This window comes from Hetaerina americana, unplaced genomic scaffold (genome assembly GCF_022747635.1).
Source record: "Hetaerina americana unplaced genomic scaffold, ioHetAmer1.1.p SCAF_2, whole genome shotgun sequence".
Lineage (NCBI taxonomy): Eukaryota > Metazoa > Arthropoda > Insecta > Odonata > Calopterygidae > Hetaerina > Hetaerina americana.
In genome coordinates, this window is record NW_027286763.1 from 72,750,485 (window position 1) to 72,763,030 (window position 12,546).

General features: G+C 34.9%; 1 protein-coding gene across 3 annotated transcripts in view; it reads right to left on the bottom strand.

The window, feature by feature from the left end:
• Positions 1 to 9,840, bottom strand: part of Gprk2 (G protein-coupled receptor kinase 2) — a 30,250-nt gene extending 20,410 nt beyond the window's left edge. For all 3 annotated transcript variants that reach the window (XM_071585316.1, XM_071585314.1, XM_071585315.1), the window contains exons 1-9: positions 9,706 to 9,840; positions 9,332 to 9,427; positions 9,115 to 9,230; positions 8,958 to 9,035; positions 8,652 to 8,842; positions 8,187 to 8,391; positions 7,220 to 7,366; positions 1,668 to 1,842; positions 535 to 743 (exon numbers count right to left, since the gene is read on the bottom strand). In XM_071585316.1, coding sequence (XP_071441417.1) covers positions 535 to 743; positions 1,668 to 1,842; positions 7,220 to 7,366; positions 8,187 to 8,391; positions 8,652 to 8,842; positions 8,958 to 9,035; positions 9,115 to 9,230; positions 9,332 to 9,427; positions 9,706 to 9,757 — 1,269 coding nt within the window. In that variant the 5' untranslated portion in view covers positions 9,758 to 9,840. The remainder of the gene's footprint in view (positions 1 to 534; positions 744 to 1,667; positions 1,843 to 7,219; positions 7,367 to 8,186; positions 8,392 to 8,651; positions 8,843 to 8,957; positions 9,036 to 9,114; positions 9,231 to 9,331; positions 9,428 to 9,705) is intronic.
• Between the last annotated feature and the right edge of the window lie 2,706 nt (positions 9,841 to 12,546).

Here is a 12,546-nt window from a genome sequence, read left to right on the forward strand (position 1 = left end):
GAAAGGCATTTAAGCATTAAGGTATCTTCCACCCAGGAGCAATGCAGAGATAAAATATACAAAATCTACAGTTTTTTTTACAAAATAAGCACATGCATTACATGGAGAAATTGCTAGAAATATTAATTAACCTTAAATATTCAAAATGTTTACAAATAAATGATCACTCTATTAGATAAAAATTATAAGCAGCCATAATTTATGTGGTGTTCTTTGACAATAAATATTATGGAATTTGAATGACTTATTGAGGAGGAAGTGCAAATGCAATGCAACAATCAAACTGCAATGACTATTCCATTGGATTTTCTGACTCAGAATTGACTCCAGAACTAAATGCTTAAGATAATCAAATTCAACTCTAGTTAGCTACTCAAAACATCAGGTTTTTTTACACATTTCTTTTAACACAGGTTTGGGAGCTCAAGGCCAAGTTTAAAACAATACATACAATAAAGAATATTGATTTAGATAGTTTGATCATTAATGCACATCAGAGTTAATGCAGGAGAAAGTACTTTCTCAAGGCCTTACCATTTGACATAAGGATTTAGCTTCTTCCGTAAATTTATGCGAATACTTTTCTTGGTCTTCCTTCACACGACGATCCACTTCTTCACGTTTGACCTTCTCTTTACGAGCACGAAAAGGGGCCTGCCCTTCAATCATTTCATAGATAAGACAGCCAAAGCTGAACCAGTCAGGGCTAAAAGTGTACTTCTCATTGTCAATCACTTCAGGAGCTAAAAATGAAGGCAAACAAAAATAATATTTTACTTGCAAAACACTTCAGTTGGAAAATTGTCACATTGCAATATTATATCAACTTCCATACAATATCTACAAAACAGTGATTGATGGATTACGGCCAAAAACAAATGATTTTGAGATGGAATGAGCTTCGGAGAAATGGACGTTATCCCTACCATGACTTCCTGAAGTTCAGCTCACTCTACCTCCTATGTATATGTAAAAAAAGCAGCAGCAAAAATTACAAAGTAATTGGCAGAGACATTCCAAGGACAAATGGAAGATCAGACGCATCATGAAAGATTAAAATTTCACATTTGTCATGCAAGTGTCACCATAGGAAGCTTCTAGTTCCTGAGGATAGATTCTATTGAGATAATTCAATCAGCTACCTGCATTAGGATAAGAGCAATCATGTCGCATTGTCAAATTTCAACGTTTCACCCCTTAACTACTCAATAAACTAATGGGAGAATGCTGCTCCTCTGTGGAGCATGTTCCAAGTGGGGGTACCACATCAACACTATTGCTGCCTTCCAGCATTTTGTTGCCAAACACGGGCCTTTCTTCAAACCATGTCTATCACTGTTTTCAAGTGACAGGACAGATGCATGATTTTTCATCACACTTTTCATGTTTTCACTTGACTCAGCTTCATATATTCCCATAAAATTTGTTCTAAATTTGTGATATATTCCTACGACCAAATGGATAATCCCAAGTGAATTACAGAAAATCAGTTTATTATTGGGTTCACTTTACAATTGGTCCTAAGGAATGGATTAACATTGTGAAGTGTCAACCCAATGCATTCACATAATTTGGAAAAGATAATCCAATACCTGGGTTTTATGAAAAGTTCACATATCTGAAACAAAACGGTAGAGGAAAATCAGAAGTAAAGAAATAAAACATACCCATATATCCAACTGTCCCAACACGCCCTCGAACCATTTCCCCTTCTGGAATCTCCACTGCAAGACCAAGGTCTGATATTCTTACATGACCATGATCATCCAAAAGAATATTTTCTGGCTTACAATCTCTATATACAATTCCCAAAGTATGGAGATTTTCAAGACCGCAGAGAACCTGAAATATTTCCAAATTTTTTGCATGATAACATTTAAATGAAATTAATTGATTTCAACAAGCAAACAGGGACATAATAAAAATGTAATCAAACCATAATTATAGCATATTTAATCGTTTCATGATGATACCAATTGAATGATGGGTTGGCTTGTCAGATGTGTTGAGCATTAATTTCACATGCCTAGGAATAGGAATCAAAATATGAAATGAATGTGTCCCTTTGACCTCAGAACAGAACACCAAACATACTTCCTTTTAATAAATATCAAACAAATTTTTAGTAGCAACACTAAGAGCCGAGTCCTGATTCAGGAAGTTGCTGTGTGTGCCAAAAGTTGCATAACTTCTTTTTGATATTGTCTTTGAAACAGCATATCACTTAACAGTGCTCTTCGAGAACAAATTAGCGAGACCAACGTTCAGGGAGTCTGCCAAAAGTACTGTTAAGGCCAATATTTGTGAAGCAGAAAGAGCGATTGGTATTCTTTTTGACTGGAACACAATTCCATCTTCAATAAACTGAATTATGGCATGGGATAAAATTACTCAATTTGAGCCAAACATGGTACTAAAAGATGGTAATGGGCAAAGGTTCATCAGTACTGCTTCACACAGAGTACATATGTTGGACTAAAATAGCTTACAGGAGCTCTCTTCCCCATCCCATACCATTTCTATTACATTCTAACAGCTTCTACATATAATTTTCTTAACTTGGCCTAAGTATTAGACCTATGACCTTCCTTCCTTATGGTACATTTCCTTCCTCTTGCCCTTCCAAGCAAATTTGTCATCCCTCAAAATATGTCCCATTTATAGGACTAATGTCTTTTCTACATAGAACTCGATAATTTTCTTCTTTCAATCCTCTGTAGACTTCTTCATGTCTCACTTCATGTGTAGATTTAATTTCCAGCACTGTGTTTCTAAGGCTTCCATCTTTCATTGGTCTGCTGTATGATAACCCATGACTGATCTATTGGGTTCCACACCCCATGGGAATGCTTCCTTATTGATGATCATATGTTCTTTGACTATTGCATTGGATACAATCTTAATTCTTCTAATACCTAGTTCTTATGCTTCTTTTACTTTCCATACTCTTTTTTTAACTATGCTTCTCTTTTTCATTTGTCTTTCCATTGAATGTGGCAATTTGTCATTGAATTGGTACACATATTCTTCTTCTTCAGACAGCTACAGCGAATTCTTAGGGATACATCAAGCTATCCACAATTGCAACAGTAAACAAAAGTTCAATTAACTTCAAAGAAATTATCAAAATTAGATTTAATACCAATAATTTATGAGAAATTTCGTATTATTACGAAGGTCCAGACATAATTTTTATATTTTTCAATTTCAACAACTAAAATGTACAAAATTACAAGTACATCACAATACATTTTTCATTATAAGAATAGTGAGTGTTCCTGGAAGGAAACATCTGGAAGCAGATAGTGACAGGGGATTGAAATACAATAGCAGGCAAAGGAAGAAATGGCAGTGAGGTAGGGGGTAGACAGTATTGGAACAAGGAATAACTGTGAGGAGAAAGTAATCAAGAGTTCTGTAGGAGACAGAATTAGAAGACTTGGTTTAAACAAAAAAATTCGCAGATGTATACAAGGGTAATGCCCGGGGATTCAGAAAGGTATTAGGCTATATTATTGTTAGGCACAGATTTAAAAAAGTATAAATATATTGCAGTTTATTTAGAGTGGAAGATCATATCAAGGTCATATTCTAGTACTATTGAAGAGACATCAGAATCAAAAGGGTAAAATACAGAAATCGGTTAAGGAAATGGCATGTAAAAGCATTAACTAGGATTATGAGAAAGGAGTACCAGCAGGCTGTACAGAAAATGATGAGAGAGGAAAGGAAGCTGGGTACAAAGAAGAAAAATGGAAACATCAAAAGTCACAAACAAAACTATAGGAACAGTATTTAGGAAATGGACAAGAATTGAAAAACCCAATGATAAAACATGAGAGAAGGAAATGGAAGAATGTAAACACAAAGATAGGAAGAAGGAAGTATAAAGAGTTGAATAATTAATTGAGACATACAACAAATAGAGCAAAAGAAGCATGGTGGAGGACACACAAAAGGACATGGAACTTTTGCAAAGAGAGGGAGAAAAAAGTGTGCTTACAGGAAGGCTGAAACGCTGTCAGGAAGTAAGAAGGGAAAACTTGTGAAAACAATCAAAGATAATTCAGGAAAATATCAGTTGAATCAAAGAATATTAAAGAGAGATGGAAGAACATGTATATAGAAGAACTATAGTAAAAATATTAGGCCAGCAAGCTCAAGACATAGAAAGAGAATATGATGGGTTCATATGTGAAAATAATTTAGGTCCAGGGACACTTGATGGTGAGATAGAAAGAGCATTAATGTAACAGAAATCAAATAAGGCTGTGGGGTAGACAATTCTTGCAGAACTACTTCATGGTCTAGGAAAACATGGGAGGTGTTTTTTTTACTATATCATAGCAATTATGAGGGAGGAATTTAGCCAGATTAGTAATAGTTCCTATTCCAAAAAAGGAAAGTGTTATGAACATAAACGGTCAAAGTAGTAGAGAAATAGGCTGACTTACACTAAGCAAAGAGGCTTTCACAAAGAGGAAGGAATTGATGATATGAATGCTGAAAAAGGATGTTAAGAAAAATCTAGTCAATACACTTTGATATTGAGTATGGTTTTGTACGGCATGGAAAAACTGTTATTGAAGTAAGATGATTAGGCATGGATTAGATGCTTTTGAACTGTGGGTGCGCAGAAGGATGGAAAAGGTAACACAGACAGAAAGGAAAACTTATGAGGAAGTCACTATCCAATGCATTTGCTTGATCCACCTTTCCCCCAGTCTCCAGAGACATGCTGGGGAAGGGTTTTTGATGGGACTTAAGAAATTTCATCAGGAGCCATCACTTTTGCTACTGATGATGAAAAATGCTTTTCATGAAGCTGTTTCTTCACATTAAGGAACAGAAACATTTCAGATAAGATTAGGTTTGGACAGTATAGAGGAAGAGGAACGAACTTGACATAGATTTTCATGTGATATGCAGCAACAACATTTGCAATGTATGGCTAGGCATTAGAGCAGTGGAGAATCCAGCTTGTTTCTTTGAAATATGCCCTAGGAGAATTTTCATCACCTCCCAATAATAAGCTCTACTTTGGATACTGGTACAATGTACTGATACACCATTCCCTGAATATCGAAAAGGGACATGACCATAATTTTCCCAATACTTTGGTTTTTATTGGGGTTGGTGATGCTAGAGATTTCAACAGCTTTGCTGTTGGCTCTCATGATCAAAATGATCAAGCTAAGTTTTATCAGCAGGGAACCTTTAGAGAGAAATTCCTCACCTTCCTGTAACATTTTCAACTTCAGCTGTGGCCAAACCTGCACGCTCTAAACATTTAATACTATTTTCTAGGTGCGTAGACTCTCCATAACCTCCCGTAGCATTACATAGGCCTTCGCTAATGACTTATCCAGGGCAAAGTAAAATTGCAGGGTCACATGTTACCTACATCATTGCTCCCAAAGGCAAATTGAACACACAATGCAACTAAGTGTAAAAATCATTCACCCTGACCGGATATCAAACACTTACTCAGCCAGACATTGAGGGATCTGGGTTTGAATTCTGGTCAAGACAAATGATTTTTAGATTTAGAAATTATTGCATTGTAATGCACTGAAGTGTGCGACTCTGTTAAAAGTTACCACCACAGCATCTCCTGCAGTTTCTTTGAAATTGAAAATGTTTTAACTTTCAATGGCTGCCGCTCATGAAATACAGGATTCATATCAATGAAACCAGGATCACATATACAATAAACATTAAGCTAACAATACAACATGAAATAAAATTTTAATTAAAATTGAATCGTGTAAATCAAAAAATTATATATTCTCTTTATTGAACTGCCCTACATCTGACATATTTCATCTTGAGCAAAAACACTTTTTTTTCAAATCCTTACCAAATCCAACAACTATAAAACACATGCATACATTGCTATACATTTATATAAGGTCTCAGAATAGGGTTTAAGGTTAGCACATCTTTGGATTAAACAAGTACCCAAACTCTGAATGTTGCATACCTAAACACCGAATATGAAATATATACCTTCCCTCTTATTCACGTAACTTAATCCTAAGTACTATTTCTTTAGGTTTTCCCTTGTGCGTCCTACCATAAATGCACTACATATAATAATTTCTAAATGAACTAAATTGATTCAAAATGTAGAACAATGAGTTCTGAAGCCATTAAGAAACACAGAAATATGTACACTATATACTCTGAAAATATTTGATCACCATGGAACATTTTTCTTATCATTAACCTGCTCTTTTAACCAACAACAATGCTATTAGTGTGATAAAAATTTAAAATATTACTTTTGTGTTACATAAAGCAGAGAACATAAAGCACATAAATTAAAGTGGACAAATATAATGATGTTCATTGCTAATACCATCATGGGTAGTTGGCCAATTTGTAGTAGCTTTAGGATGGTCCCTAGCTGCTATAAATTATCATCACGGGCATCCTCCTTGCATTAATTTAATTTTCCCAACTCATTTCCTTGTTCAATTTTTTGCACTCACTCCACCCAAGCGTCGTCCCTTCTAGCATGGAGTAAAATTTACACATCTCTCTCAATATTTTCTACCTTCTTGAAGTTTCACCGAAGAGCATCCTCATCTTCCTGACCACTTAGAACTTTGTCACTTGTATTCCACTCTACCAAACTTAATTACATCAAACTTTAAAAAACTTATCTAAACCATATCTCAGGCTTTCTATGCAAACTTGGGCTGACCAATCAAACTCAAAATATCAGTGTGATTCATGCTTTTCTACTGATAGTACCGATTTTTTCTCAGATACATGATGACTCATATAAAAGCAGTGAGCAGTTTCAGTTTTTGGTAATGTTCCTCACAAACGGTTATAACTGATTAGAAGACTATTTCTCCCTAGGCTGGAGACAATCCCCATAACCTATTCCAGTCACAAACTTCGAAAGGTTTGACTCTCAAGGCTGGATCAGATGCCTTTGTAGTTGAAATAACTCAAGGATTGAAGCTTTTAGGTCAGGCCTGTCTTAGACATAGGTTTCATTTTCTAAATTAAGTTTACAATTCAATATATTCTCAGCCATTAGTCTTTAAGCCCCATCCACTTTTCCCAACATTGTTATGGTATTCTTAGAACTTCAACGAAGCAAAATGAGCATAACAGGAACATTAAATACTTTTGGCACCAGTACTAATAGAATGACTTTGAACAGTGCATTTCTTCATTCAATAACTTTAGTTCAAAAACTTACCTCTGCAGCATAGAAACGGGCACGATGTATATCAAATCCAGGGTTTCCACCCATATTGTATATGTGAAACTTCAAATCTCCTCCATTCATAATTGTGAGCACCAAGCAGAGAGCATCTTTTGTTTCATATGCATAAGCAAGGCTGACCTAAAAAGGAATACAAGTAAAATCAAAGAGACAGCTGTGACTGGAGACAGCAGCTTATTGCTAACTTCCTACTTTCCCCTTAAATAAGTTAGCATCCCTAGATTTAAGGACACACACTAAGGTACCCTCATTCTACAGTAACAACTCCAAATAAGCCTCGAGGAATTCCCCCACCAGTAATACACTGAAATCAGGACAATGAACTTAAATGTGGCAAACCATTAATCTCTTAGATGGAGAATTATTCTTTTATATTAGAGCTATCTTAAGTGCTGCAAGTTAATGATTTTAGGGAGTACAGCAAAGAAAATTTACTTTTAAAAACCTTTGTAATCATTAAATCTATTAAATACTACAAAATGAAAATAATGGACTGGCTGAAAGCATTAAATAATAAAATAGCACAAGGTCGGCAGGCAATGTACACACCATGAAGATAATAATTTCAGTTTGGGCAACTCTATGCCATTATTATTGTCAATAAAGTAAATGCCAGCAGAAAATGGTTACACATGGATTCACTCATAACAAGGAAAACATTGGGATGTTAATATTTTCAGAATCTTTCAATTTCTGCATCTCAGTACATAAGCAGGATGACGACCCATAAAAGAGATGAATACATTTTAGAATGTCATTAGCCATTAAAATTTTCATGATGAAACTCACATGAAATTCACCAACACAAAACCACTGACAAAAAAACAACATGATGAGGATCAAAAGGAATGTAACTGTAGAGTCTTCCTTCACAGCACTTCCAGTCGTCACTGACCCTCCAAAACAATGATCCAGAGAAAATAAAAAAGTATCCACTTACTACAAAACGTGAGTTTATCTTTTGGAGAATTTGTTTCTCGATGAGTACCATTGCTTCTCCTTTACGTTTCTTGATTCTTTTTTTCTCTAACTTCTTACAGGCGTACATTTTCCCAGTTGCTCTTACTTGGCAAGCACATACTTCTCCAAAACCACCTTTTCCGAGGACACGATACATACGAAAAGTCTTGTAAGTGATGGGTTGACTGGGGAAGTAAAAGAAATCATTATTTCAACGACACTTTAATCAGGAATGGACAGGTTTTGATTGAAAATTTTTACAATACTCATTTTGGGTTAAAAATATTCATTAGCACAACATTCGCTTAAATATCACTTGCCGTGCATCGACTAACAGAATATTATGAATCTAAAATAAGTTCGACGTTCAGGAATAAAAGTAATACAATACAGAATATCTTCCATTGAGTCCGATAAGTAAACTAGAATATTATGAAATAACAACCTTTCTAGCCATTTCCACTGGAGATAACGATGGAAGTACATGGAATTTTCAAATTGCTTGAATGGCTCGCCCTCAAGATAGTGTTTCACAGTACCAGCACAATCCACGAATAAATCCTTACTCCCCGAGGGCAACTTCTCTTTGCATCTTCCCATATCATCTGCATTTAGAACATCCACCGCTTCACTCGCCTGATATGTGGGGGGCGTAAAATAGTTAAAAACACATTGAAATCACACACAGTAACATCACCACAGCTAAAATCTACAAAATAATACAACTTTAATAGACTTTAGACGGGCTTACTTCTGGTTTCATGTATCTTTCATAAATCTTTTGTGCTACCTCCAGCCGATTTTCGTCGGATTCCACCTCATATCGTTCCTAATAAGAATAAAACCAAAGTCATATATAATTACAAGCAATTACCAAGCTGGGAAAATGATACATATAAGGTACTCACGATAGAATCCAAGAAAATGTTGTACTTGTGGTATTCAGGTTTGGCATTTTCACAAAATTGTCTAAATAATAGCCTACCTATGGGCTGCTGATCAACTATATACGAATAGGATACATCTGAAAAACACAGAGGGAAGTTGAATACACATCCTTATGATAGAAACTTTGATGACATAATATGGACATCCCACACAAAATCCTAATAAGTACTTAATTACCTAATTTATTTCTCAGGTCAATACATTGCGATACATGGGGGAATTGCAAAATTTTTCTCCATTTTTTACTTTTTCCTTTATTACTATCTGTACCACCTGAAATAATTTTGAAAGAAAAACATTAATGCTTATTTAATACCGACAGATCTTTTACACATATTCATAAAATAACTGGGTATAAAAACTAGTATAGATTCTAATAGTAGGATTCCATGACCAATTATTAGCCTTTAATTCAAACTGCCATCACAAATTTCATTCTGTGCCAGGCATGATAGTACGTACGGATACCCGCCGTACACAACTCCGGGCCAAAGAAAGCAACAGTGAAGAGCGTTATGGAAAACATGAAAGTACTAAAAAAGCTGACTTACCTTCTCTTGCTTTTAAATATACCGTATTCGCTACAATATTCTCTAATTCCATGAGTTCCAGCTTGCCTGATATCCGGTTCCCCGGGCCGATATCGACCCTGTCCCATCAAAAATGTTTACTTCAGTCGGGGTGTGGTGGAGCTAAGATGGCCGAATTGAACCTATGGTACATGATACGATGACTTTGATTGGGCACGATGAGGGTTATTCTCCTCTCCAGTTCTCCGCCAGGAGAAGTCAGAATTTTCGCGGGACAATTCGAGATGCCTAAAATGTTCAACAGTTAATAGAAAGCCAAATTACGCCTCTAATTGAACTGTTTAGTAGGAACTTACGATAAAATGTACTGATATGATTTTTATGATTTGAAATAATAGATATTTACGCAGGTAAAATATATATGATGTAATTAACGTGGACGCATAGACTTTTAGAAGATGGAGTAGCCTCCAAGTTCACATTCAACCTAAAATTACTTATACTGTGATAACGTAGACTAAGCTTTGGCATCAATAATGGATAATATTGGTGTAAATATATAAAAGGAATATTAAGGTCGTGGGTAATGATTACATTTACGGTTTTTATATGCATAAATGAATTAAAAATATCAATGTAAAAAGTGTCCACAGTAATAAATACATAAACTAAGCAATACGACATTGATGTAAAATAAATTTGTTGACATACAGAGGAATCATATTTATAAAAATTATTTAACGCTAATTTTAAAAAAATGCATCATTTTTAGCAGCTCCTAAGGATAGATATCATTTGCATTAAAAATAGCCATAAAATTGTATTTCGTTGCCTCTGATAATTTTCAACTCACCTTGAAACACTAATTTGTAGGATTTTTCAGTTATTGAAATTCAATCCAACTTTTAATACAAATTTGTTGCAGGAAAATAATCATTTTAAGGAATTAATTTTTATCTTGGCATATTTAAAAAAGCTCACCAATCAGGATAATATTCTCAAAAAATATGTAATGATTTAAAGCATATATAATTCTTTTAATGTTTAGAAATTTGTAAAAATAATACTTTATGCAGGAAAATTCATTAGTAGGGCATGCAAATGTTTTCCTTGAACAATTGCAATGAATTTTAGTGAGTAGTCAAATCATGCACATTTGGTTGATACCAGAAAGGGTGTGATGGTAGAGATATATATCTTAGATCTTACTTTAGACGATGTGGTTTAATTAACGAAAACGTGAATATTGTCAGGAATATTATTTAAATCTTGTTTCTTCGATAAAGCGCAGAATAGCCTGGCTAGCACTTTGAACGAGTTTATCAATTCCTACATACTTGCTAATCATTAACTCTGACTTAATATTTGTCAAAAGTGCTAAATCGCGCGAAGTGCAGCAAATTAATATTCTAAATTAGTTTATGAACGTATTTTGAAGTCCAAAGAAGCTTTTGATGTGACACGCTACTGAAAAGTGTACTATATGATACAATATTGAGTTTGAAGCTCTGTGCATACATTTATTTTAATGGTTTGGTGAAATCTTGACCCTGCTCATATGCCTCATTCAATTTATCGTGGCACATTGTCTTTGTCAGTTATTTCACCATTGGAAGCTTTCCACGTTATTATATGCTCATATCCTCCAAGCAGTATTCAAGGAACCATGTTGAAACATCTGAAAGGCTAATCAGGAAATTAATACACACCGGTAGTAACTTCGACTTTTAAAATAACTTGTTTTCAGGGTCTCCACTAATTAGGCATGGAATAGGACTATAAAAAATCGAGCTTGCAATATTGGTGCGATTCGGTTACTACACAAATTCATAGGAAGGTTTGGCAAGCCTTGGGAATACTTGCCAACCCGGCAAAATTAGTTTTGGCTAGCACCATACTTTCTTTTGCTACATTGGGGCGAGGTGTGGGAATATTTTAATCAGTTGCCCTAATTTATTTGAGCAGTGAGGAAAACAGGGAACATAAATTTGTTATCATTTTCATAGTTATTTTTACATAGAAGAAATGAGCACCCGCAAGTGTCTTGGAGAGGATTAAAAGGGCACTTTAAGACTGAAAATAATAAAAATTAAGATAATGGTATGCATTGAAATGAAATTTTTGACTTTGTAATTCCTCAGACTTTCCTCACACAAATGTGTGTGGATTTACAAAGTCAATAATTTCATTTCATTTCAATATGTTATGCAAATTCCATCAAGTTACGCTGGAGACAACAAAAATAATATGTATGTAGTTAGAGAAGATAACTTCCAAATGAGGTTAGGGGAGAATATAATGAGATCAGTGGATGAGTTGCACTATTTAAACGACAAGATAACTAGCGACGAAAGAAGCAAGCATAGCATAGCCTAGGCAAATAACAAATTTCCATCAGAAGCAACAACTGCTCATGACAAATAGTAATAGTCCTAACATAAGGAAGAGATTCATACAAATCATCCATGAAAGCGGGGATGAATGAAAAATTCGGCAATGCCTAGAAGTTACGACGAACCTTACGGCCCTACAAAAGGACAATCCTGGAAGGAAATGGTTTGCTAGCCATAGCCATGGAAAGCGTTGTCATCATTCGGGGAGTCATGAAATTTAATTTTATTTCTTGCGGATTATGACTTGCTCAGGCCTGCGAATTTATCTGTTTTCGAAGTCAATTATTTTAAGTTTAAGTTCCAGGCTTTGTATGATTGTACTTTTTTTCATTCCCACAGAATAAAAATGAAAGGTGAATGCGTTTGTCCCCGCACAGCGGCATCATCAGGTTCCGCTATAAGACGACGAAACAAATTACATGTTAATTTTTTCCATTTTTTTGAAGAAGTTGCCATTATTACATATAAA